Consider the following 27,970-nt stretch of genomic DNA (forward strand, 5'->3'; position numbering starts at 1 on the left):
CCAATTATGCGGTTTTGTGATAATGACCAAATGATCTCTCTCTTCGTCTCTCTCTCTCTCTCTCTGTCTCGCCCGTCTGTCCCGCCGTCGCCACACGTAATTTCAATTCATTCATAGATGTTCGTTTTGTTTCGTTTTGGCCTTTCGTTTCGTTCCATTCATAAATTTACCTGGTACTCGTGCACCGTACGGAGTACACTTCGTACCGCATACCTCGTACCTGGTGTAGTCATCATAATAGCTTTATCTGATGTCTACACTGGAAAAAGTTAGATAAATTTATACTTTGAAATCGTTTAAAAAGTGTAGACGTCGAGGGTTAAACGAAATTGACCTGCGGATGTGAATTAGTTTTTCTCAGTGTAACTCTCCAGCTGCTGCTGCTTCTTCCTCTATTCTTACTTCTTTTCTTTATGCACGCACACATGGATATGGCGCATACTTGTGTAATTGAAGCGAGGCGGTGGCTCGGCCCCCGCTTATCCACACGCTCCGGCTCAGCCACTCTTCCACTCCAGCTCCAGCTCCACCTCCCGCACCCACCCGGGCTATCCGTCGGCCTCTCGCCATCCCACTCGCTCTACCTTTATCGCCTGGCATTTCAATGTTCGATACATCGAACGGAAGCAGCGGAAGCAGCCGACGTCGACGTTGAAAGCGATCATTGTTGTTGCTGGTGCCGGAGTTTGCTGCCTATTCTCCTCCTGATTCTGCTTCTGCCTGCTGCTGCTGCTTCTTTTTCTTCTGCCAGCGTATCGGTGTCTTTTTCTTATCTTCGTTGCTGTTGTTGTTTTTGGAGTTTTTGACGCAACGAAAACCGAAGCCGCCCGAGGCTCTTTTCCATTACCTTTCCTCTGCCGGTGCTGCTGCCTGTTGTCTCTGCTGCTGCTACTTCCTCTGCCTGCTGCTGCTGCTGCCGCCTTGGACTGCCTTCTTCTTTCTCTCCTTCTGGTGTCTTCCAATTTTTTGTTGTTTTCTTTGTTGTTTTTGTTCTTGTCAATTTGTTTTTGTTCAAAAGAAGCGAATGCGCGTGCGAGGCAACACGAGAAATTCATTCATAAATTGCTTGTCTGTTGATCATGTGTTGTTGTTAGAGGGAGAACGAGACTACCAGTGTGTGTTCGAGGGAGAAAGGGAGAGTAGAGTACGAGTATATGACGTGAGAGAGTGTGGGGTGGGGCGGGGGAAACCTGAGTAGATTTGCCATATGTGTGTGGGGTGACGAGGAGTGGGGGTTCAATCTGGTTAAAAAATTAAAGGAACAAGATATGGACAAGAAGAACATGGAATAAGAGCAGAAAAGTAGAGGAAGAAGGTAAAGCGAGAGCAGAGAAGGCATGGCAGGTTTGAAAGAAAAAATAGGAAGAAAAGTAGGAATAAATATGCGAAGAGTGAAAAGCAAGTGATTCCTTACCTTTCTTCAACTTTCTTCAGTGATTCCTCCTCTACACTCGATGCAATTCCTTTTCGCATGTGCGTTTTCTCCCTTTTCCTTTACTTTTTTGCTGCCCCGCACCTGTTACACGCAGGGCATGCCATTGGTGAGGGTGTTTCTGCCAGGGGTCCCATCGTCACCTGTTGCCTCAGCGACTGGAATCCCATTACCAAAAATACGGCAACAACAAAAAAATACTGCTTGCCTTTGGCGCTGCTGCTTGTATTTGTATTTGTGTTTGCTTTTAGTTTTTTGCTTTGTTTTTTTAGTGTGTGTTTTTTTCTAGCTGCCTTCTACCTCTTCTCTCTCCCTCCCTCTTCCGCTCTTGTTGTTTTACGAGATGTTGCCTTTGTTGTTGCTGTTGCTGTTGCTGCTGCTGCTGTCCCGATGATGGCCGTTTCCGTTCCAAACACACACGCTCTCTCTCTCGCTCCCTCTCTCTCTCTCTTTGTGGTTACGCTCTGCATTCGTTTCGTTTCGTTTTATGAATGAATTCCATTCGTTTCGCCTGTCCCCGCCGCCTGAGATTTATGAGCGGAGAGAGAAACATTTCAGTTCCACTTGTTGCTTGAGCTCTCTTTGCGTGTGCTCTCTCCAGCTGGCTCTCTCGCTCTGTCGCCTGCTATCTCTGTCCCCCTCTGACGCTGGTTCCATTCTGACGTCGCTAGGGATATGCAGCGACGGACGCGATCGTTTCGTTTCAGTTTCACAAATCCAGCCAAATCCGAAAGATACAACAGAGACCCAGAGATACACAGAATTACAAAATTATACTAGATTTTTGTGTTTTTGTGTTCTTGCTGTGCGCCAAATAAATTTCCATAAATCTCTAGAACTCTGAAAATGTATCCGTATCTGTGTCTGTGCTCTTGAGTGTACTTGTGTCTCGCGTATCTGTGTGTTCAGTGTTCAAACAAGCTACGAAAAATCTATTAGCTATAGTTATTTGTTGACAGTGTACTAATGTGTCTGTGATATACATGCAATTAACGTTTTAATTGCAATTAAGACTGGAGATAAATTTGTATCCGACAGATACACCCCCTAGAGGCGTGAACGGGGTGACGACTTTCACTGACATTTCGGGGTCAAATGTGCGCGCGCCTTGATTGTGCCACACCACACCAATCAATTAGAATCAATTGAAGAACTCTCTCTCGATCTCAGTCTCGTATCTCAAAGATACCCCACCCTCGTGTCCCACGGAATTGTTTTGACATTTGACACCCACAGCGGCAACAAATCGTTGAGAAGTCAAGAAGTCAACTCGAGAATCAGTTACCGCCTGATTATGACCAATGAGTGGATCGATTGGAGCGACAGTCGCATGCTGCCCCCTTTGAGATCTGCCCACTACAACCATCATCACCATCATCATCAGACCCTCCTTCAGAATTGCAACAACAACAGCAGCAGCAACAACAACAACAACAACAACAACAATAGCTACCATAGCTTCTCGAGCAAATTCCATCTTAAAGCCCATAAACTCCAGCAGTTGTCCACCAATCACAGCCGACTGAAAGGTTCATCTACCACTCTCTCTCTCGCCCTTTCTATCTGTCAATCCATCAACGGTAATCTAATAAATGTAACTCATTTCTGTATCTTTCAGATGTGCCCACTGCCTTGCCACCCCTCACGCCGGGCACCAATCGCAAGGTCAACGAGGTGCTCAAGGCCAGCTTTGCCTCCTGGGAGAAGGAGGTGCAAAAGTACAACATAACCAAAGGTAAGATACATGTACGGTAAATATACCCTAGAAAGAAGGGTGCTTTGAAGTATCTATCAGATACTTTATGTTGTACGTTCATACGTGATAAATATACCACAAATCACGATGCTCTAAGAATAGTTGACCTGAAGTCTATACTGGGATCTATCAGATGTTCTTCAACAGTCCTTTGCAATCTTCCAAATATCATAAAGAATGGAAGACCCAAGATATCCCATAACGGAAGCTCCCTTATCTAAACATTTTTAAATCAATAAGAAATCATAGTTCTATGATATGACCCTATACAGAAGGGGTCTCCTAAGATATCTAGATATTTATGTAATATCCTAGATATTCCATTTGCTTCCAAGAAGATGTTCTAAGAAGCTCTCACAGAAGAGTACTTACCCCAAAAACGATTCCGTACCCCAAAAAGAACATGTAGATATTCCGATGCGCTATCAAAATGATAGAATTAGAATATTAATAGAATATTCCCACAGCTATTGCTGTGCACAATTGCTCATACTCCCACGCTCCCTAATTAAGCGACGAGCCCCAGAGAAACCCAGAGCCGGGAGGCATTAGAAAACAATTAATTTCCATTTGAATTTACATTTCTATTACTACTTATTTTCATATATGAATGTATTTTTATTTCCATTTCCCATAGATCCCCGTGAGTGGACGGAGGAGCATGTCATCTATTGGCTGAATTGGGCCAAGAACGAGTTCTCGCTGGTCTCCATGAACCTCGATCCCTTCTACAAGATGACGGGTCGTGCCATGGTCGAGTTGGGAAAGGAGAAATTCCTGGCCATCACGCCGCCCTTCACCGGCGACATACTGTGGGAGCATTTGGATATCCTACAGAAAGGTAAGCGGGTAGCCAATACGTGAGGGGAATGTTAGTGGTCCACTGGCGCCAGCAGATACAAATATACGAATTTATGTACCTGTCCCTAGAGCGAAAGGAGAGCCAAAAGACACTCAAAAACGGATGTCTGTCTAACAAAGTCAAGGGGTTTGACATTGGGGTGGGTGCTACAGTGGAAATTCGACAAGAGGACTAGTTCCTAAGACACAAAATATGGCAGTTTTTTTTCCGCAGTTATTCCGCAGGGATTAAGGACCATTAAAGAATTACTAAGTATTTATAAGAAGTATTCTGAGATCGGGGAAGAGTTACACTCTGCTGAGCGATAGTTATGCCTGTTTATCCCCGGTCTATCCCCGGTCCTATGTGCGTGTCCATCTCTAGATGCAATCTCTGGAACCCTGGATCATTCTCAGATACCCAAGAGAGCTTTCACTCGTGTTCGGGTTCTCGTTTCGTGCTAATCCAGGGCCCATCTCGCTGTGATGTGTCTGCCGCAAAAGAGTCTTCACTGTACGCCTTAAATGGGGTTTGAGGGGCTTCAACTGCTTGTCTGTTGGACCTGTTGAGCTATCCCCCATTCCAAACAACCACCCTTCACCCTCCTCCATGCTCCTGCTGCCGTTTCCTGTCCGGCGCTGTCTGAAATTCGATTTCTCTTCGGGGTCCGCCCCAGGTCGGAAGTCGAATCAAGTGGCACAGAAAAATCATAGAAGGGGGAGCAAGCAAGCGAAAAAAAGGAGCGAAAAAAAGAACAAAATTAGTATACAAATAATAATATAATTTATTGAGTTTAAAAAGCTCTTAGAGTTCGGGTCAACCTGATTAGTGTGCTCAGATTTTTAGGTATTTTTATGCTAATAACTCAATTTATTTACCAAACGACCTCTTTCGGGGCAAACCCCATTTTATATTTTCAAACATTTCACAGATTGCGAGAAGCCAAATGAGGATATTGTGCACGGCAACTCCTTTGAGTCGTCGGCCACCACTGCCTCGGTCTGTGGATCGGACCATCAGGTAGCCCCCAATTACCCCACGTCGAACACGGGAGCAGAGGGAACACCCAACTCCCAAACGGCGGGGGTCTCCAGTAATAATACTAGCAATAATACCAACAACAATAATAACAACAACAACCGCCTGTCGTCCATGGATTATGGTACGGGAGCGGGGAACAGTGATAAAAGCAGCTTCCATCCAGCATCCTCCCAGCACAATGGTAAGTGGATTGTATCCATATATTTATCCTGTACTTAGGCAGGGATATATCATTAGAAAATCAAATCAAAAGTGGAAGAAAAGGATTCAAGAAAGTCTTTTTAAAATCTCAACCATTTCAAGCCTAAAAGGATGCTACTGCCGATACTTCTAATACGATATGAAACAAGTTGTATGTTATAGGGTTTTTTTTTTCTTAGAAGAATAATCTACGCTTAAGTTTTGAGTAAAAAACGAAGAATTTCAATCATTTTAAGAAGAATTTTCAACAGTTTTGTGCTATAATTAATTGCTCGAATTCTTAAGAAATTACAGAATCAACACAGAAAATATTTTACAAATTATCAAAGAATTTAAAATATTTTCCACTTGTGGCATGGACGAATTTTAGTATACAATTCTTTGAAAAATCAGTAGCTATTCTAAATGACATTCCATACATTCTTGCTAATAAATATCGCATTTAATTATTGAGTTTTGCTCCCTGATAGAGATACTTTCGTTCATTCGTATGAAAAATACCGATTTGACCTTAGATTACTCTTAAAAATGATGTATAAAATATTCGGTTTTCATAGAAAACATTTATTTTGATTGAATCATCAAACTTAGGGTTTTAACAATAAAGTCGTGGAAGATTCAAATTGTATCTATGAAAATCTCACAAATCGATCAGAAGATATCGATTAGATAAAGATGCAATCCTTAATCTTTTCCTTGGGTCCCAAAATATCTATCTAACATAGATTTTGAAGTAAATGTTGCATTTTTAGATACAATTCTATGAGATATGAAATGCTAAAGCTGACACGTATACTCAAGAGTATTTCTCTTAATCATTCACCATTTCTAGACGAATTTATTCGCAAGTAAATCTTGTGCATTCACTGGAATTACACTCTAATCGATATCCAACGATGAACGACATCCGCCAATCGATGGATCGCATCAGATCGAGTCTGAATCTGAAGAATCATTAAGCGATCATCAGCTTTTGTTTATGGCACATCCTCTCGGGGTGTAGTCGATTTGCGGTCAAATGATGAACGATACGAGCCATTTTGGCCATTATTCGGATCAGTATTTGGCATGTGTTTAGTGTGCATCCGGCCCCTGGAACTAAATTCAAGAGCAAATCCATAACTAAATTCAAAATGAGAGCCAATTTAAACAATTCATTTGCACACACTCGTACGTCTCGAATCGATGGCAACAGCAGATACTAGTATCTATCTTATGGATGCATCTACAGGGAGCGTAGAGTGTGTATGCTTTTGACTTTTTGTTTAACATTCCATTCGCCTGTGATTTGTATTTTTAATTTATTTATGTGAAATTGAAACGGAAATTAAATTTTAAAACAAATAGCAAAATCCGTCTGTCTGTCGCTGTCGCTGTTGCTGTCGCTGGAGCCTGGCGCCTGCGTAGGCCGCGTAGAGAGTCGCCGCAGAGACTCCGCTCTGGGGGCTGCAGCATATCCAAATATCCATTTAAATTGTTTACATATTAGGCACGGGAAAAAGATAGACGCCAGTGGCACAGCTTGAGATTGAGATACATTTATTTAATGCGTGTGGCTGTACAAATTGGAACAGAGGGGCATCAGGCAGCATCATCAAGCCCCCATTGTGTACAGGTCATCGGTGGCAGTGTCAAGATGATGTAGTATGCGATACAAAATGTTGAATGATTAATCAACTTTGCCCCACAGCATGCACTCGTCTGCAGTCTGCAGCAGTCTTCTGCCTCCGATCCGATGAAAGTTTACAGCCAAAGCCCACTCCTCACATTATAATAAATTAATTGAATTTATGGTCTTTGACACATTATGACCATAAATGTTCAAAACATTTACATATCGAGACCCAGCGGCAGATCCAGACGTGTGCGCGGCTAATGAAACAATCAAATCATTTGGCCAGATCAAATAACATTAAAAATTATAGAGATAAACTCTCTAGATAAGCGTATACCCTGCCCCTGAAGATTTTTATGGGTCTTTAACAAAAATGTAGTTCCTTTTATCTGTTCAAGAGTTTTCCTCAAGTTTTTTCTGGCGCCTATATGGAATTTATGGGTGGTACTTCCTATCAATCGGAAGTAGTATTTCCGCATTACATTGTTAAACCAAGTAATCCTTATTTCATTAAAGTGTTTCCGTAATTTAAAGTATTTTTCAAATGCATGATAGCACACCTACTCAAGTCTTGAGATTCACTCGAATCTTACTTATAAGTTGAGACTGTTTTGAGTGTCTGATAACACATCGATAACAATCATTTTATAATAGTAAGTTCCAGGAACAATATCTCTTCACTTCAACTTATGAACATTTATAGCCAACAAATTTTGCAAACATTTTTTATGCATTTATTAACAGAAAGGGGAAACTACTTTTACAAATTCCAAATGTTCTAAAAACGGCAACTTCGTCATGCATTAAAATTTTAATATTATTTATTTTAGGCAATCTTTGAAGGTTCTAATAAGATATATCAATATAGATATGTTCTGTAAAATATTTTATGATAATAATATAATTTGGTGACCCCGAAATTCACTAATAGTTGGAATCTCTTGCATTTTAAGGTAGGACAAACATTTTGGTAACCCCGATGAGTAATATAAATCATTAGGAAATCGATCTTTTGGTTTGCATAGTTTAGAAAAATAAAACAGAAACCTTTTCGGTATCCAAAAGTTCCAAAAATAACAACAACAAAAAAACAATTTTCTACTCAATATTTCTAGTGACCCCAATTCTCCATTAATATTAAAAATCTTTGCAAAGAAAAGTAGATTCCAACTCTGATTATTCAGTAACCAAACATGGAGCTCTGAAGTCTTCTTTTGGGGCATAACAAAAATAAACATCCTTCAGTCTTAAGGTATCTTTCAGTGAGAGTATCTCAGATAAAATTCCACAGCTTTGCATGCACTTCCCCATGATCATTTCAGGGGTTGTGCGCTTCTGAGTTCTTCAATTTGATTCAATCATTTGTATATGTAGTTCTCGGTTTCGCTGTTAATGTTGAGAACTAGCCCCTGTTGTCATCATCGTTGTTATTATTATTTCAATCTTTTGGATAAACCACTCAGTGGGGGCCCCCTCTCGCTCTGTGTGTTGGCCCGCATCTACGGAAATTATGCGGTAGCCCCTACCCTACCCTCACGTGTAGGCTTTTCTTAATTCGTTTCGATTGTCTTTTTGTCAGTCATTAATTTGCTGCATTTGCATATTATTGATGATCATTTGCATATCCCTCGAACGGTCTGTGTGAAAAATTGATTGACCCCCGACAGTGGATACACGAGTGGTGCATCTTTTAAGAGCGGATTCCTAGTTGCGTGACTCTGTTGACACTTTGAACCCGAGGTTCTCCCTGGATTTTGCAGCGGGCACTCTCCAGAGTCAGACAATTATGCAGATGAGTGGCCTACAGTTTATGGGTTCCAGGTGTTTGCTGCTGCCGCAGAAGACCTTCAGGGATGGGGGGGTGCTTCGGTGCTCGGGCCTTAAAACTCACTCATTAAAACTAAAAACAAATTATGATTAATTACAGACATTAAGAATCGAGTTCATGCCTTTGGCGAACCAAGTTTCCAAATGAGAAAAATGGAAACATGGAAAAACTAACCAAAATCCGAAAATAAATAATGAAAACAGTGTCATGAACACACGCTTCACTTTTGCCCAAGTCAACGAAGTGGATCTTCTCTTCTTTTAATTTTTGGGGGCTACATTGTGTCCTCCCACCCCCCTTGAGATCGTGCAACACCTACAACAACTACACGATGGTTGGAAAAATCAACGAAGCGCAAAAAAGCTGAAAATGCCTCAAAGTTTCATCATCATTCCGAAGGGGGGTACTGAATGATTTACGATCTTGCACTTTAACGCAGTTTTTTGTTTTTTTTTTCATTCCTCCTCAACACTCACTCACTCACTCACTCGTTCGCCATTCATTCATTTATTCATTCATATTGAAAGTATTTTCCTTTTTTGCCTACAATCAATAGACAGACACACGAAAGATACAATAGCTCACAGATACACAGATACTCACATATGAGCGCTGGATGATTGCCGCACACACATCCATGACCAGACCCCAGAGACCCCCAGAGCCCAGAGCCCAGGGTCTTTTCAATGTTTTGGTTGAGAGCATATCTAGGCTAGTGTATCTGTATCTTAGATATTTGCACGCAAAATTGTTGCTATCTTTCGGATTCATTGTTCTTCTTTTGGGCTTAAAATTTGATTTGTTTTTTGTCTTTCGCGAGACAGAGAGATATACCCATCTACATTTATGATGTCATTCCCATCGTATCCCTTGATGAAAACCCAAAAATGAATTCAAGTTTATTTCCCTTTGTTTACCTGCAAACAAAGTTTTAGATTTGCAAAAATTCTATTGGAGTTTGTTCTCTCTCTCTCTCTCTCTCTCTCTCTTTTTAGTACCGTGTATCTGTATATATTTGTATCTGTATCTCTGGCTGCTGTTGTTGCTCTTTTATTTCTACATAATAAAGTGCCTGATGCGTGAAATGTTTGTCCAAGCTTGAAGAGTTGTTGCCATTGTTGTATGCCTCTAGCCTGCCGCCGGCTGTTGATTCATGTTCATCATCATCATCATCATCATTGGTCGTTCCAGCTCTATAGAACCTCCGTTTTTCAACCTCTCCTGAGTTTAGCTTCAACTTCAGTTCCATTCCCCACTCTTCGATCCTCTGATCAGCGGATCTCTGGCTTACAGAATGACACATTTAATGCACATTTGAAGATACATTTTGTAGCTGGCGACTGCTCTCCTCACATGTCTTTAGAGCTCTACCATGTGACAGTTTGTAGACTCTCTTGAGTCTCTGCTTCTCTTTCTAGCTCTCTCTCTCTCTGCTGTTGTCAAGTTTAGTTACAGTTTGTTGATTTTGAAAATGACAATGGAATGACAATCTTTTAGTTCTCCCAGAAAGACGGAGACAGAGATAGAGACAGCAGACAACAGACAGTGACATGTGGCAGACGTCATCCATGAAGGTAGACGACACATAGATTATATTCATCTTTTCACTTTCGTTGGCGATTTGTTTGCTCAAGTCATGGGGCACTCATGGGAAAGTTCTTATGAAAGAGTTCAGCAAAAAGTCGGAAAAAGTGAAGGAATTATGGTATAGGCTTTTAAGGAAAGTGTCTAGAAAACTCTGTGGCAGCTGTTGTATCTTTCATGACTTTATTTTGTGTGTAATAACACTATTGGATGAAGGATGAAGATGATAATGATAAGGAAGGATAAATATCGTAGAAAAATATTATTTATTGCCAGAGTACTAATAAATGAATTCTAGAATAATACTAGAAAATACTCCACTGATACTAGAAGAATACTATGCTGATACGATAATAATAATACTAGCTTGGTGCCAGTAGTTAATTAATACTAGTTAATTAGCACTAGAATAATACTAGGAAAATCCTAGACTTATACTAGAAATTTAACACTAGACTGGTAACGGAATACTAATGAAAAAAATACTGAACTGGTGCTAGAATAATTCTAGAACGTATTTCCCATATATCCTTTGTGCCTCGACAAAAACGTTTTTTTATTTAATTTTTTACAACATTCTCTTAAATTTATGAATCTACTCGAATAATCACCCAGTTTTACAGGATGTAATTCCATAATATTCCTTGGTTACAAGAAATCAAAGCATTTATACCACTTTTATAAAAAAACTCATCACCTCTCAAAATCATTTTCCTGAAAAGTCACTCCTCTATCATTAAGCCTCTAGTTCAGACGGAAAAACATGACTAAATTTCCAGTTAATCCCAAACCAAAAACTTAATTACAGAATAGCAAATACGAGTATGCGAACCATTAAAAATCCAAGTTGAATTATCAAGAATCATTCCATGAAATTAGATATTTCTGCAGAGAAACCACCAAAAGCCAATTACCATACAATGTACATGGGCGGATAAGAGATGGAAGATGGAAATTATGATCACCTCGGATGAAGCAGAAGAAGTATCTTCCCCCGACTGATATTTCTGCTCTCCATATTAATTACACTAAATTCAGCCATTAACGCAAGATAGTTTTCACCTCCCACAAATTGTTGTGGCAACAGAGCAGAACAACTGAAGGAAAGCCCCGAGGAAAGGCCAGAACTATGAAGCGTTGGAGAAGAAATCTTTTTCGATACGCAACATAAAACCTAAAGAGTCATAACACAGAAGGGAATTATGTTGATTGCAAATTTGTTAAGGTCATAAAATGGAATTTTAGTTTTAATTTCAACGCCATTTCCATTGTTTTGCAGTCGGTAAAAGAAAAAGAAACGGAGAAGTAACAGAAAAAATAAAAGAAGAAGTAGTAGAGCACTTCTAGCATATTATTATGGCATTTAGCGGAATTTAAGAGGCGGCCCACTTCGGTGGCGACTTCTACTCGACTCCACAGTGCCACAGGGAGAATTAATCATTCTCCAAAAGAATGGAAGTGGCAGAGGGGCGTGGCCAAAGGGGGTGTGGGCGCTGGCAGCGCCTCGAGGGCCTTCAGAAATCACATTGCCACTAATTAACATACTCGACTCCCTGCCTCTGGCTCTGACTCCGACTCCTACTCCGATCTGGGAGTATTTTTCGGACTACGCGCCTGCGCGCTTCGCTGCTCAAAGCCGCTACTGAAGTCCGGGGCTTTGGATCTCATGGGGATGGGGGATGATGGTGGAAGGTGCGGGATCTGTACGAGCCATGGCACAGGGGGGTATGTGTGGCATGAGGTACGCAGAGAGCTGTGAAAAGTCAAGTCAACGTTTTTCATTTCAGTTTTTATGGTATTTTTCAGTCTGCGGGTTTTTGTTCTATCTAAAGACTGGAATCAGACGATAGTGCTGTCTATTGAGAGATACCCTGTAATATATATTGAAAAGATAGATTGTTGAAAGACAGATAGACTTTTTTCATTCCTGAAGAGGTTTTCATTGAATTCATTCATTGCACTTCTATGCATATCCTCTCCTTTAAGAGGTATCACCTTATTCGATCACTTTAAACTAAATTCTACTGCTTCTGTTTGCTTTGTGCTGCCATTCCTGTGGTTTCTGGCTGTTGACTGGTGGCTTGTGGGATATCTCTATAGGTGTATAGGTGGTGCATCTATATAACCATCTCTGCTGATGTCTAACCCTACCCTTCACACACTTTGCCCATCTGTTCTCCTCTCAGCTGAAAAAGTTACGCGGATTTTGTTTAATTTATTACCATATTCAGTGGAATCTGACGCGCGCCAAGCGAGAAGAGCACGAGGGCTAGAAGAGAGCACTCCACCGACATTCGGATCTAATGGAGGGGTATACTCGCACTCTACTCCCCTTCTATGCCTCTCGCACCTTTATTCCCCGCCTCTTCAATAGCCCCCTTCTCCTCTATTTTCTCTCTGTATACTCCTAAAATTCAAATGGGATTTTCAGCCTAGAATCAGTCGTAGTTTTTGAACTGTTGCTGATGTTGCAACAACACACTGGCTGTCGACGGCAAAGTCTCCTCGAACTTTAATTTATGATGCCCTTCCAGAAGGGTTATATGATTTTTGCTAGTTTTTTGAAAGGGAATTATCTCCGCAACAGTCAAGTCAATGGACAGATTTTTTAACTTTGCACAAAACGATCTATATATATATATGTATGTAGATAGAAACCAAAAAGATTGGATCGCTATCATTAGTTTTTTAGGAAAAGTTACCTAAAAAAAACTTAAATGTCTTGTTCTGGAAGATACTTCAATGAATCTATTAAAACTTCTATATTAAATCATAAATATTTCATGTTTTTAAAGATAATCCCTCCATACTTTAGAATTCGCATTATAATATGTTTCTCAGTAAATAACCAAAGTTAAATCAAAATCGTAGGACTATATTCTATAGTAAAGATCTTTCGGCAAGTGTATCCAGGTGTAGCCTTGCTCTTGATGGTTTTTTATTTTGTTTTTACCTCTACGTTTCTGTTGTTGTATTTTCCCATTTTTCCATTTTATTTCGTTACGAACGTAGATGTAAATTTACGCCATAGAAAAGCCTCGTTACGGTCGAGTTCATCTAAAACAAAGAACGCAAAGAACAACAAATGTTGGGGGAGAAACAGCAACAACAGCACAACAAAAATACACACACAACAAAAAAATTAAACATTAAATTTGTATAATGCGAAAGCCGCTAATAGAGAGAAAGAGACGCACAGAGAGATGGTTGGATTGGAGCAAAAGAGATGGTTAGATGGCGGCAGCAGTCCCCAAAAGGCAATGAACGAGACGTGGTGTAAATGAATGAAAGAGACGAATTGCATTTGATTTCAGATGCAAATGCAAATGCAGGCTTCGGCGGTGTCCATCCATAAAGAGAAGAGAGATATATAGATAGATAGAGGGACAGAGAGACAGAGCGGTGTACCACCTTGAACTGCAAATCAAAAGGGTTAACGTTAACCCCATGTGAATACATATCTCTATAGAACTTTTGGGTTAAAAATCGTTGCATATTCATACTATATGAAATGTAGATTAGAGTTGGACAGACATAAATCACTTTTGAAATATTGTTTTAGAACTAGGGTTTAAAATCTTTGAATGTGTTTGAGAATTAATATAATTCGGATAGTATATTAGAACATCGTACTAGTTTGAGTAATATTGGAGGGATAAAATGCAGAATAGTTTTAAAAGTTTTATATACTTAAACTAAAAAAATAGCTAGTTAATGTATGGTTTGAAATAAAGAAAACCAGTCGAAACATTAGTAGCTGCTACTAGCTCTACTCCTCTTTCAGTACGGCGTCTCTTGCCGGAGTTAGGGAGATGTAACGGCCGTACTTCGGTGGTGGAAAGAGGGAGTGAGAGATATGTATCAAATACCGCTTCGGCATGGAAATAGTTAGAATATTTATAATTAATTGAAAAGAGGATAGAAGGACTATATTAATTAGAACGTGCTTTACAAATTTGATTGTTAAAAGGTCTTTGTTTAATTAATACAAAAATAATAAAATCAATTAAAAAACTGTATATTCAATGCCTTAATTAAACTCTAAATCATTTTCAATGTCAATTTGTGAAAGAGGAATAAAAAACAAAACAAAAGGCAATCATAAGAATAATTAAATATAGTTTGTGGAATTAGACTAGGAAAAAGGAGTGGGGATAGATAGTTGGGTGAGGCCAGTGAGGAGTGTGTGTGAGGACTGTGTCTCTGTTGGCAATTAATTCGCAATCAACTTTCAAAATGTTTCGAGTATATTTGCCGTGCGACAACAACAGCAACAACAGAAACTTTGAAGCGAGGCAGGCACTTTATGCATCATTAAGAATTAGGCAAACGAACAGCAAAAAAAAAAAGCGGCAGAAACCAAACGACAAAATGGAGAAATAGTCTTACAGACAGCACACACGACATACGCACGCAGCTAGCAGATACAAATGTATCTGAGTATCTGAAGGAGAGTTACCCAACGAACGACGGAGCGAACGAGCGACAGCGAACGACCGATAATTATTAACTCGCAAACAAACGAAACAAATAAATAAAATCAAATCAAATGTTCGACGAATGTTCGAGTGGAGACGTGGAGGGGGGGTCGGTTGGCTCTGTAAAGAACTGAACCAACATCCGTTGGCCAAGTCAATGAATGGGGCATGGGGCATGGGGTATGGGTATGGGGGGGACTTCTCTCTGAGCCAAGTTAAAGCTGAGGCTGAGGCCTTAAGCCTGAGCCTAAACCCGAGCCGGTTCGAATGGGTGAATGAATGAATGACTGAAGGGGGTGAACAGTGAATGAGTCAATGAATGAGTGTGGCGCTGAATGAACTGTAACTTGTTTTAGATTTTGCAGACAATCCATGACCCTCCCTCTCCCACCCCCCACCTCCACCTCTTCTGGGGGCTGTAATTTGGTTTTAACTCTCTTTTTTTTCGCTGTTGTTGTATTTTATTTATTCGTTGTCTTTTTGAAAAGAGTTCACATGCGAGTGAGGAGAGACGACTGGAGACGATGGCAAACGGCGACAAAATGTTGACCGGATGTGAGGCTGCGTTTTTTCTCTCTCTCTCTTCTTCTCCACCACTCGCTGTCTCTCTCTCTCTCATCATTCATTGCTCCTTTTGGACCCATGAGTGGAGCCCCTGTCTGTGTATCTTGGGCTCCCTGTGCAGACATTAATTATATTATTAAAGCAAATTTCAACGCTAAAATTAATAACTCTGATGAAATTATGTCTCAGGTTTGTGGTTGCTTGTTTGCTGGGGATACCTCTTGGTACTCTTGTGGGTGCGATGTGGGGTATGATGGGTTCCAGGGGATGTTTGAGACAGTCAGAACCCCAGCCCGGTCTTTGATCTTAGAAAGAATACTTGAGTGATAGCAAAGTTGGGTTCTTTTTGATCGAGTTTATAGACATCAATCCCATTATTCAACCTATAAAATTCTTCAGTATTTTCAGAACCTAAAAGATTTTCAGCTGATTTTTGGTTTTGTTGTAGAAATTACTATTATCTACCCACCTACCAAAAATCATCCAAATGTAATCATTTTTACAGCACTTACAACATATTTTTTTGGTGGATTCTGATTACGCAATTTTGTACTTTTAAAAACACCAAATAACTCTCTTTTTTGGGTATCCCATAGTCGTAATATGTCCCCTATATGATTCCCATTTGATTCTTTGTACACCTTTTGGTTTCTGCTTGCTCCAAAGGAGGAGTTAATTTCGTTTCAGTTAAGGACATTCTGTTGTGGCCTCCATTAAGCCGCAATTTCCTTTGGCATTTGCGCCAAAAAGACTCCCCCAAAACCAGTCGCACATCTATCCTTCTATCCCTCTATCTATCTTTCTATCCATTCATCGATTCCTTAATCTTTCGCGGAGCCCCATCTTCGGTCTGCTGTCAGCGCCTTTGCAATTTCCTTGCATATTTCCGCTTTTAGGCGTTTTCCATCAGTTTTTCTTTCTTTCTTTTTTTTTTTTTTGGTTTTTGTTTCGAATGCAATTCGTGTTTATTTATTTTGCTCAATGGAGCAGAGCGGAGCGGGGGGCAGGCCGGCAGGAAAACTGTTTGGGGGTCTTCTCTCAGTTTTGCAATTTTCATTAACAATTTTTGGTTTTCTCGAATTTTGCGGCCGCCGCCGCGTGTTCGTTAATTGAATTGTGTTAAAAATTTGTTTTCTCTTGCGTTTATTGTGGGCTGCGAATGATGGAAAGATTTACATAAACTGTGAATACTTGAGGAGAAAATCTAGGAACATTTATGAGAGGTTTGAATGAATAAATGCAGGCATATTCATTCACTTTACAACAATATTTATTCAAATTGTGCCTCAAAATCCTACTATATTTCGTTCCTCTATAAAAACAAACCCCTACTTGCGAGTATTTCTTGTAACTTCCGGTTCCCAAAGGTTTCGGACCGCAAAGACACAATTATGATGCCAAAGTCAACAAGCAAATACTTGAGTCTAAGATAAATCCCGAAATGGGTAGAAAATAGTTACAATTTAAAGCAAAACTCACCCTCCCAACGAAAACCTTGGGAACCCGACACTGGAAACACTTGTCCTGCTCGGACCTCAGGCAAATAACGAAATTATATAGAAATGCGATTGTTTGGGATATGAAAAATGCAACAAATCGACGGGCCATATAGGGGTGCTCGAGGGTTGTTGATTGCGGAGAGAGGGTGAACGCAAATTCCGGTAGAGCAAGTGCTGGTCCGGACATGGTCTGATGTCTATCAGTGGATGCAACCACCATGGCAAAAGGACCTGCAGGACATTGCGTTGCATCAGTGTGTTTTTCGGGCGCAATTTGTCTCGACTTTGAGCTCGAAGCTGGTGGTAACACCTGAGAGAGGTGGCCCCTGCCCCTTCCCGACTGTGTGTGGAACGTGGGAAAATTCTCATATCCCTCAGTGACTCTATCCCTCTCCCTCTCTGCCCCTTTCCCTCAAGGCAAATGCAATTTAGTGGCTTAAACTCGTAAATTCTGTGCAAAAGTATCTTTTAGTTGCTGTTTTTTTTTTGTTTTGTTTTTGTTCAGATTGTTATCACTCGAAAGTTGGTTGGCCTTTTCTCGCTGCCTCTACCTCTACCGCTATTTTTATTCATTTTCATTTAATTTTCACATCGTTTGCCCTCTGTTTTGTGTCATTTATTTGTCTACATTCGGCCTGTTCCTCTCGTTTCTCTCTCTCTCTCTGTTTTCGTGTTTCGTATTTTGTGGTTTCTTTTTACACTCTTCTCTTTCTGTTGCCCCTTGGGGCTCTCCCCCACTCCCATACCACCCTCCCCCCTCTGTTGCCTTTGCAATTTTAAAAGTGTCGAGCCGCTCTCGTCTTCGCCTTCTATAGATGTATGTATGTATGTACATACATATGTATCGCGTGTATATATAGTATTTTGTTCGAGCTGTTTTGTCGGCTTTCGGGTCTTTTGATCTGTGCGCCTGTGCGCAGCTGATTTGTTGCTGTTTACCCGAGAGGTTTTTATATTGTTTATTCAGTCCTCTAGTAAGTATCTGTAATGCGCCCCAAAAGTTATCCATCCACTCAATTTTGTCAGAGATAAGAAGATACAATATGATGGCTGGTGCTACGATGGGGCGGAGGTCTTGGGAGAGTGTCGTTAGGCCTGAGAACTGGTTCGACTTTGCTGCAAAAATCTGTTGAAACTGTGAAAAATACATACATACATACATAGATATTTGGTGTATTTTTTCCTTTTTCAAGGTTTTTTCTAGTACACTTTCAGAATGTCAAGGTTTAAGTTGTATTTGGTTTAAGCGAACTTCAGAGTCAGAGGAAAATATATGGATCTGATCTGTGTATGTCTAGCATATTACATCAAAATTGCAATAAAACTTTGATACAATCATCCTTTTACTATAATTAACTTTCTTTCACCCCTAACGTACGGGTATTCCATTCGTTTTCCCATAGTTATGCTTAGAAATTAATTATTTTAAAATCAGGAAGTCGATTATAATGCCACCCGCCTGTAAGTTTAATCATAATTTGTACTCCTTGCTTATAGAGCCATAAACCTGTCTCAAGCCCGCACTATCCAGACCCTCCCGCATAGCGGAGCTGCTCTCCCACGCTCCCCTCCCCGCAGACACAAGGAACACGGAACTTGTCCGTTTGTTCGTGTCCTTTAACGAGACATTACCGCGCAATGAGGTGGAACGACGTTGGGCCAGGTCCAGGGTCCCTGGGTCCCTGGGTCCCTGGGTCTCTGCAGCATTTGTTGTGTAATTTATCAAAAAAATAGTCGGAAAAACTATAAACAAGTTGGTTTTTGCTTTCCTGTAGAGAGCCACCCCATCGGAACGGGCGTGGGAAAGCATTGACAACAAGTCGCTGGGACAACAAAAAGTTGGCCAATTAAAAACTCATTGCATCGCGTACAACAAGGTGTCCCATTAATGGCCTAAAAGGATACGATTACCACTCGCACACCCCCTACACAGAGTGTATGCGTATCCCAAGGATTGGCAAAATGTTTTATTGGTTTGCATTTCATTCCTTTTGAATGGCATTTGGCTTCGGTTTCAAGCGAAAACAGAAATGAGCAGCAACAAGCAGGAGGCAGGGGAGGCAAGGTCGTCCACAAAGCAGAGCCGCAGGACATTTCGATGAATCAAAGCAAAAACGAAGAATGGAAAGAGAGACCGAAATGAACAACAACAAGAAGCGGACGAGAATGAGTAGACAACATCCGGTAATTTACTTCCTTTAGTTCCGTATCGATGCACCACCTTGAACAGTCTTTAAGAACAGCTCGGACTCGGTCTTCGGTCTTCGTTTGGGTTCGATTTTTGAGTTCAGTTCAATGCCTTTCTTTCCTTTTTTTCGGGTAGAGATTTCATGAATTTTTATGAATGAAATCTACAACGAAAAAGGAACAATGGATTGCAGGCGCAAGTAAATTAGGCAAGCCCTTAGGGGCCCCCGTCGCCGCCGCCGCCGCCGCCTCCGCCCCGACTCTCGAAAGTGGCCTGGCAGGTAGAGATCCTCGGTCCTCCTGGGCTATTCTAATGTCCCTATATAGCCCTCATATCGCTTGACTGCATCTTGTTCTCGGGGGTAAACATACAAGAGAAGAGTGGTGGGGGTACAATGGAAGGAGGAAGAAGGAACAAGGAAGAAGGAAGGAGCCGCCAGAGACAGAGCCAGAGCCAGTGCAGGAGCCCTGGCGACTGCCTGCAGTTTTCTCACACTCGGATAAATTGTGTGGGCGATGCCCTGCATCTGTTTGCGTGAGAGAGAGAGCGCAGGCACAGGCACGCAATCTGATCTGAAAAAGAGAGAAGGAGCAGCATGAGAAAGGTTGAAGTATTGGCAGAGGGGGAGACCGAAAAAAAAGAGCAAAACTCAGCAGACCAACAGTTGTCCAGGCAAGGTAAAATGTATACAAGGTGAGGCCCAACAGAAGAGTGCAGAAGAACCGAAAGGGAGAGTATATATATATACCTTTCGCCAGGTCAACAGAATCAGACACCTATGTTACATATAACTGGAGTGCTCCAAAGCCATGCCGCCACCTTATCCGAGTACACCTTGCGCATGCACACCAGTTGTCCATGGCTTAGCGCTATCCCCTCCCGCACACTCACTTGCTTGCTTCGCACTCTTGTTCTACCTCCCACTCCTACTGCTCTGCTCTGCCCCCACCCCAGCTAGCGCACACATGTTGTCGCTGTCCGAAAATTCTGTCGACGCACGCAGTTTTACTCTCCCTCTTTCCCTTTGCTTTCTGCTGCTGCTGCTGGTGCTGGTGCTGCTGGCGTTGTTGTTCTTGTTCTTGTTGTTGTTGTCATGGTGATAGTCGGACAGGTGCAGAATTCTCTGACATTTAGTCAGCCGCTTGAGTTGCTCTCGCTCCCTCTCTCTCCCTCTCTCTCTTTCACAGCCAGGGTTCATTCGTTTGTGCTTTACGGCACTCTTCTTCTCCTTGTGACCGCATGCCACATTCGGTGCACAGTGGGAAACGGCCATAAATGAGCCATTTAGCGAGTCACTCTCTGTGCTCCTTTCGGGGCAGCCAACTGTCTTTTCAGAAGGTAGAACATCTGACACACGCACACACAGATACACACAAGTACACATAGAACATACCCACATGGCCTTCAAGGAGCTCTGATTGTAGATCGGACAGATATCAAACATGATCATTTCCGGTTTCGGAAAGTGTTGAAATCCCGTTTATACTCGTCGATCCGATCTGGAGATCCATGTAAGATTTGCATGCGTCAATCTTGTTTGTAAGCTTATCTCTGGGGATCTGTGTCTCACGATCCACAGAACATGATCACAGATCACATGGTCACCGATAGCTCAGTGATCAATGACTTCAATGGTTTGTAATCTTAGCATGGATTCGAATTGGCAACCGTTATGATTAGCTATGGTTTTGTCTGTACATGATCTATGATCCATTTAAGGATCTATCTCTAGGATCTGCATCTCGGAATGGCTTCAAATCTTCGTTCAAACTAAATTCTCCCCTGAATCTGAACCAGAATCAAGGTTCACCTGTTAAGGACATTATGAAACATAGTTTTTCCCAGCTAATTTTGGGTTTCCCTTTGAACTTGAGCCAACATCAAGATCCACCTGATCCCAGATCGCCGATAAGCTCAGTTTCCTTTGCTGAAAATCAGTTAGTGTCTCATTTCCTATAGAAGTCATCCATTAGTGGTTTGGATACTTCTCAGTTTTCATCCGAAGATCAATGACATCTCCTCTGAAGGATCTCATATCCTACTCGAGCATCTAGCCATCCATCCATCTATCGAGCGTAGAGATCCCAATCAACAGATCAACAAACAGTCACTTGGCAGCATTTGGCTTAATCAAGATCGATAAGTGTAGACTCGTACTCGTAGATCAATGCACGGGGATACACACACATCTTTCTCATCATCATCAAGCTATACTCCAGTTCCAGCTTCCAGTCCAGGTCCCAGTTTCAGTTCCAGTTCCATCACCATCTCCATCTCAGGCTACACATGCGTTTTGCTATCAGAAAGTATCTGGTTTCATTTCCGCTCTCTCTCTCCTCTGAAGGGAGCTGTGAAAACGCATGTGGATCGGATCGTAGGAATCCCGAGCGTTATTATAATGATTGTTGTTTGTATTTAGCGTGTTGTTTACAAGTCTCGGGCACAATCAGAGAAGAAGGAAGACCTCTCTTTGGAGGTGGCATCTGTTTATTTTGTTGTCAAAATGCAGGTATTCCTCAAGCAACCTGAAAATTGCACAGCCAGCAGCAGCAGCATGTGGGGGGCTCGGTTTACATAGAAAATTGATATTATTCTTGGCCTCTTGCACGGAAGCAGCATCAGCCTCCCCAAACAGGTGGGTCGGTCGGTGGGCTGGGCTGGGTATCTTGGGGATAGTCGTCGGTGCTGGGACTGCAGCTGTAATTATGATGGAACTACTACTTGGATGGGACTGGTGTTTACGATTTCCTTCCGTTCTGCCGTCTAACAGTTTATTTATTTATTTATTTATGTATGTGGCTTGCTTGTCTTTTAACAGGTTCGCTCTCTCTCGCTCTCTTGTGGCGCTCGCTGGCTAGCTCTCTGTCTCCTTCTCCTATAATTGATATGCCTCACGCGCAATGCACTGACATCCGATTTACATTAGGCAGAGCGGGATGGCGCGACGTGTGTTTGAGTGTGTGTGTGAGCGGAAGTGCTTACATATACCAAGAGGTGAAAGGGAGAGAAAAAGATCCAGTGGAGTGTGGAGTGCATTTTGCACACGTGCACAGAGCTAGATAGAGAGGAAGATACACACCGCGTAACAGATCCTTTAAGAGATCCTATATCCATACAATTCCCTCAACCTTTCATACCATTCCGTCATTAATTTGATATCAATTGAATGGCCGCCGAGGGCTCTCGAGTGTCGGCGGCAGCCAGCTGTTTGGGCAGCTTAAGGAACCATTCCTTATGCCTTCCATATTCCTTATAGTCCCTGTCTTGCCAGCCTCCTTTGTCATTGTTCCTCCTCTCTGTAGGCGCTTCCTGTAACTCCCTCTCCGTTCTGGTCTACTCTGCTCTCCAGCTCTGATTGCATTAAATGTGTGTAATCCTTTTGTTGGAACAAGTTTTAATTGAAATTCAACTGAAAGTATACCCTTTTTTGGCACACACCACACTCTGGCACTCTGGCACTCCGGCACTCTGGCACTCATCTTTACACTCATTTGGTATTCATTCAATGGAATGATAATTATTATGTTAACCCTTGGTCTGGTACCTCTACCTCTTTGAACGTGTGCGTTTTGGGCAAGTAGGATCCGATCCTCTCTCTGTTCTGTTCTTCTCTTTTTTTTTTTATTTGGGTGGAAGTGTCGCCGGTTTTATGAGATTGTGATTGGTTTTCTCTTGGTTTTTGGTGGTGGTGGCTTTTCATCGGGTTAGGAAGGTTAGGGGAGTACCCTGGAGGAGGGGCACTGCCACTGGCAGGGGTTCAATGGGTTTACCTCCTCTCTCCTCTGCCCTACGAATGTGCGCATGCGCACGTGCTTCAACCGGAAATGGTCGTAAGCGAGGCGCATCATCTATCTCGCTTCAGCTCTTTGGTGGCTCCCCCCAGCTGCTGTCATTGCCTGTTCTCCTCGCTTCTTTTTTTTTAGTTTTTTTGTATTTCCGCTTGTACTTCTTCTCTCTATTGTTCCACGACGCTCTTTCCACTTTACGCGCAGCCAAAAAATCAAAGAAGAAAAAATATTTTTTAAAATTTATTTTACATCATGCGATTATTATTTTGTTTGTGGCGTGTGCTGCCAGAATTCTTAAGTGCCCCAAAAAAAAAGTCCAAGCCAAGAAGAAGCCCAACTTCAGCGATCCTTTTGTGGCCGAAATCCCAAACATGGTCAACAGCTGTTTCTTTTTTTGGGGAAGAACTTCCTTTTTCGATAACTATTATGTGTGGGCCGTTAAATTGGCAAAATTTATGACTTTGTAAAGGGTGCTATGAGTATTTTTACCAGGGTATTTCCAACCGAAAGTCTTTCCAATCTCTAGAGATATGACTAATAGATCGGAATTCCCCTGGCACTGCCTTTAAGAAGCTGTAGTTTTAACGATTGTAATTCGATTTTTATCACAATTTTATGAGCACATAATGGCTCCCTATAGGGTATTCAAAGTTTCAGGCCATTGATTTCGTTCTTTCTGGTTTTATTTTTTGTGTTTTGTGCTTTATCAGCCGTCTGTCCACAAGACTTTTCCAGGAAAATGGCAAGGCACTTGAGCCCTCGTTGCAATTGCTGCTACTGCTGGTGGTGGTGCTGCCAATGCAATTGGAATTCAGCCTAAGGTATGATAGCCATGGAATCAATAAGCGATTGATTGGCCCCCCAACCCTGCAGATAAGAGCCACCAGTTATTCTTTTTGTATCTTTGAGGTTGCGCGCTTATCTGTTCTCTAACCCATGGCTAAGCTTTGCTCTGGGGCCCGGCTGGGGGAACGTGCCATTTCGGGCTCCACGTTTCGCATTCGTTTCGACCGAATCGAAATTGTCATTGGTTGGCAGCAGCAACAGCTCCAATGTCGAAAAAATGCCCCAAAACACGTTTCCAGAGCGGGCCACCATTTTTTAATTTTATTTTTGGTTAGAAATATTATATAAACCCATACATGCTCACATGTATCTCAAGACCTGAAGACACGTACGGCCTGGGGGCTTGAAATAGTTAACTAATTTTTTAATTTTTGTTGGGTTTTTCATTGTTTTTTGTTTTTGTTTTTTTTTTTGTTTTTGGCATGATCTCATCGTATGTGAGAGAGGAGGGGCTGTAGCCAATCCCACTCTGGCTGTGGGACTCTCTGTATCTGTGAGATACATTTTCTGTTGGCCATCAGCAGAGCTGCCCACTCGATCATCATCATTGGATATCTCAGCGGCGGACCGAAGTGGGCCGAAGATACAGTCTTTGATGGCCATTTTGTGTGCTGTGCTGTGTTGGCGTTTGTTAATGATCGAAAAAAGCCAATTTCGAGGGAACTGTACTACAGTTCTCTCCTCAGAGGAGAAAGAGCCGAGAGAGGGGAGAAATCAACAAGTTGAATCTTTCCCGAACAAAAATATCATTTAAAATGCGCAGCAGTAGTCACTCACTAAAGAGCACACACACTACACTGGGCACACTGCCCACTGATTATGAGCGGGGAGCAGAGGAGAAAGGGGAGCGGCAACGAGAGAGTGTGAGAAACACCCTGTGAAAGTATTCTCCCTCCTCCCTACCTCCCTACCTCCCTCCCTCTGATGATGATTATTATTTGCCATTGGCACATTCGTTCGTAGTACGTACCCTCCCTCTCCCACACACGCAAGCAGCCGGAGAGACCCGAGCGGGAACCCGAACGAGCGCAGATACGAACGACGAGGCACGAACGAAACGAAACGAGCCAGCAACTTCAGGGCAACTTCACTTCTCTTTCGAACGCCGTCGAAGGTGGAATGTATCTTGTATCTCGCGCTCGTGCTCGTGCTCGCATAGCAGCATTCTTTTGAGATCCGTTTAGTGACAGCCCTGGATTGCTCATACGCTCCGCGCGCGATAAGTGTTTTAAAGAAAACTTGAGAATTGAAATGCCAGATAAAACCCAAACTGCAATGAAAACAATATAATGTATATAGTAATACAAAATATATATAGTGCCTGACAGAGAGAATAAGAGTGTTGTGTGATATGCGCATTAATTTATCAACGGTGCCAGTGCCAGTGCCAGTGCTAGTGGCAGAGTGAAACGGAAAGAGTCCAGAGGGCTTACAATTAATTGCCATTAAATTGCAAAAAATAAACCACAATTGGAATTGTACGATATATATAAATACATATATGTATCTGTAGCCGACGGTGAAACGTAGGAGAGAAATTTCCCATGGCATTTCAGAACACAAGTGTGAAACAGGAAATGAGGCGCTGAGAATCGATCCTCAATCTTTGTGATTAAAATCTCTTCAAGTGTCACACGCCCACATAAGTCACAAGTAGAGTTGTCCCTTGTTAAAAGTCCCCCCACGGAATAGTTAATACTTATCAGAGGGGCACAGGCGGCACTCCAATTGATTAGAGGCCAGCCCGCATAAAAACAAACAATCATAAACCACACACAAAAACCACCGAAAACCGAAAAATTCTATACATATGTGACAGTGCAAAAATTAAAATATTCCAAAAGAGAGAAAGAAGAAATCAATTTTAATACGAGTGCAAGTACCACCAGCAGCATTTAGAAGAGCCACAAAACAGATCCCGCAGATTCCACACACAGTAATTCTGGACCATCGTCAATGACGCCTCGCTTTCTGATTAGCGAGGAGGAGTTTCCGTTTTCGAGAACCGATCAATTTGTGAACGAAGCAGCAAAGAGATGCCGCCCTCTGCGTTTTTAGTGAATGCCACCATAATCAGCAGTGCCGCCAACGCCTTGGACAGTGACAAGGAGTCGGATCTCCTTCAGCATCAGCACCAGCACAGCCATCATCTCCTCCAGCAACAGCAGCAGCAGCAGCAGCAACAGCAACATTACAACAACTACAACAACATGGTCCTGCAGAGCTATGAGAATTATCCCAGCTACCATTTGGGACAGCATCATCATCATCATCACCATCATACCCAGCAATCGATGCATCTGCAACATCAACAGAGCCTGCAACAGCAGCAGCAACATTTACCACAGCAGCAACAGCAGCCGCACCTGCCACAGCAGTATGGATCACCCACCCAGCAGCAGCAGCCACAACAGCATCCGCACCATCGTCTCTCTGGCGGGAGTACGGGCAGCACGACGACCACCTCCTCCGGCTCCAGCTCGAGTGCCTCCTCCTCCAGCAACACCTCGTCGCAGGGATTTTTGCCCAACAGCAGTGGCAGTGGCAGCGGCAGCAGCACCAATAGCAGCAACACCAGCAATCTGGTGGGGGCTCTAAGCAGCTCCACGGCTGCCTCCCTGGGCCTGGGATACTTCAACGATATGGCGCCCTTTGGTAACGACTCCGGTGGAGTGGGAGTGGGAGTAGGAGTCGGGGGGAATGCCTACTACACGGATTCGGATGTCAACTTCTTCAGCACAGGTCAGCAAATATTTACCAACATCAAAAACGGAACAATCCTCGAAAACTTTTTAATTACAAATTGTTGGGGTGTGAAAAGCATCTGAAAGATACGTGGCGATGCGTTGCGATGCGGTGTGGCATAATTAAATTCGTTTGTAATTCGTTTTTAAGTGTTTGACACGCAACAAGTTGACTCTGTCTCTCTCTCTCTCTCGAGCCATGCCACAAGGGGTGGCAATAAGTAGATGGATGGCTGGCTGGATGGGAAGACTGTTGTTTGTTGAATGGGGGAGCAGAACAGAACAGATTGACCTGGTGATAAGTGGCCAACACTTCTTGTGGGGACGCACTTCTTGTGGCAATTAGATGGCTTGTTTGCTGTTTGCTGTGCGTGGGGGATAACAAGATACTTGAAAGGTTCAACATTCTTATAATAGATACAAATCAAAAGATACGACAGTAATACAATAAGGATTTAATCAAGGTACACATCTGTATGAAATACCTCTTAAATATAGCTTAAATATAAATAAATATATATCAACGATGCAACAAAAAATCAATCAAATTACAGTAGATACGCCAAAGATACAGGAAAAGCAAGGCAATCAGACGCTTTAGATACAGTATAAAGCGATTGTAAAAAAAACTTTAAAGATATAAGAGATACATCGAAGATTTCAAAGATACAACATAAACCTTAAAATTGCAATATAGCAATAACAAAGATACAGAAAATACAACATGCAATTATTAGGTCTAATACGAAATTGGTAACCAAAGATACATCTTGTACATATACACTATATAGAAAAAACATCAAATGTGCAGAAGATTCAGCAAAGATTCCAGCAAAAGTACAGAAGTGCTAAAAAAAACCATGTACATAGATACAAGTATAAAGATGCCCTAATTTAGCAAAATATACAGCAAAAATTCATCAAATTTAGAAAAGATACTGAAAAAATATGATTGATACAAGATAGATACGATAAAAATACAACAGATACACAGTAGAGACACAAGGCAAAATGACATACAAAATAAAGTACGTTAAAAAGATACTTAAAATTCAGAAACAAATGAAAAGATACATCACAGAGGTGAGATCTTGTATCTCTTTGAGATACCTTAGAGACTTAAAACAGATTAAAAAAGGATGCTGGCTACAGAAGATGCAACATGGATATGCAAATCGAAGAACTAAAGATACTGTTAAAATTTACAATAAAGATACATTACAGATGCAAGAGAAATACAGCCTAGAGAGAAGCGAATACGGAGGCATCATTAGAAGATTCATTAGATGCCCACGCAGAGATACAGATACAAATTGTACGAGCAGTATCTCTGTATCTCTGATGATGATGCTCTAATGATGTGATGCCTGCTCCCTCCTCTATCGCCAGCGTGTAAGAGAAGAGGCGGCACCTAAAAAGGCGCAGCTGCTGCTACTGCTGCCACACAACTCTTTGACCGCCACCAGCCAACCAGTGGGGCTGGCTGCCTCGTGTATCTTTGTATCTGCGCAGTAGCGTCGCCGAGCGAATGGGAAACAACGCTTTGAAAGCTTTTTCATTGCTTC

The 27,970-nt window shown here is 42.0% G+C and overlaps 1 protein-coding gene across 4 annotated transcripts in view; it reads left to right on the top strand.

The window, feature by feature from the left end:
• pnt (ETS transcription factor pointed) overlaps nucleotides 1-27,970 on the top strand; it is a 71,372-nt gene that overhangs the window by 40,186 nt on the left and 3,216 nt on the right. For 2 of the 4 annotated variants that reach the window (XM_033377046.1, XM_015181607.2), the window contains 3 exons: nucleotides 3,051-3,167; nucleotides 3,826-4,029; nucleotides 4,961-5,251. In XM_033377046.1, the coding sequence (XP_033232937.1) occupies nucleotides 3,051-3,167; nucleotides 3,826-4,029; nucleotides 4,961-5,251 (612 nt within the window). Of the gene's footprint in view, nucleotides 1-2,116; nucleotides 2,962-3,050; nucleotides 3,168-3,825; nucleotides 4,030-4,960; nucleotides 5,252-24,797; nucleotides 26,404-27,970 lie in introns of those variants that run through there. The other 2 variants (XM_015181608.2, XM_002137261.5) reach the window with 2 other exon arrangements.

Source organism: Drosophila pseudoobscura, chromosome 2 (genome assembly GCF_009870125.1).
Source record: "Drosophila pseudoobscura strain MV-25-SWS-2005 chromosome 2, UCI_Dpse_MV25, whole genome shotgun sequence".
In the NCBI taxonomy this organism is placed as follows: Eukaryota; Metazoa; Arthropoda; class Insecta; order Diptera; family Drosophilidae; genus Drosophila; species Drosophila pseudoobscura.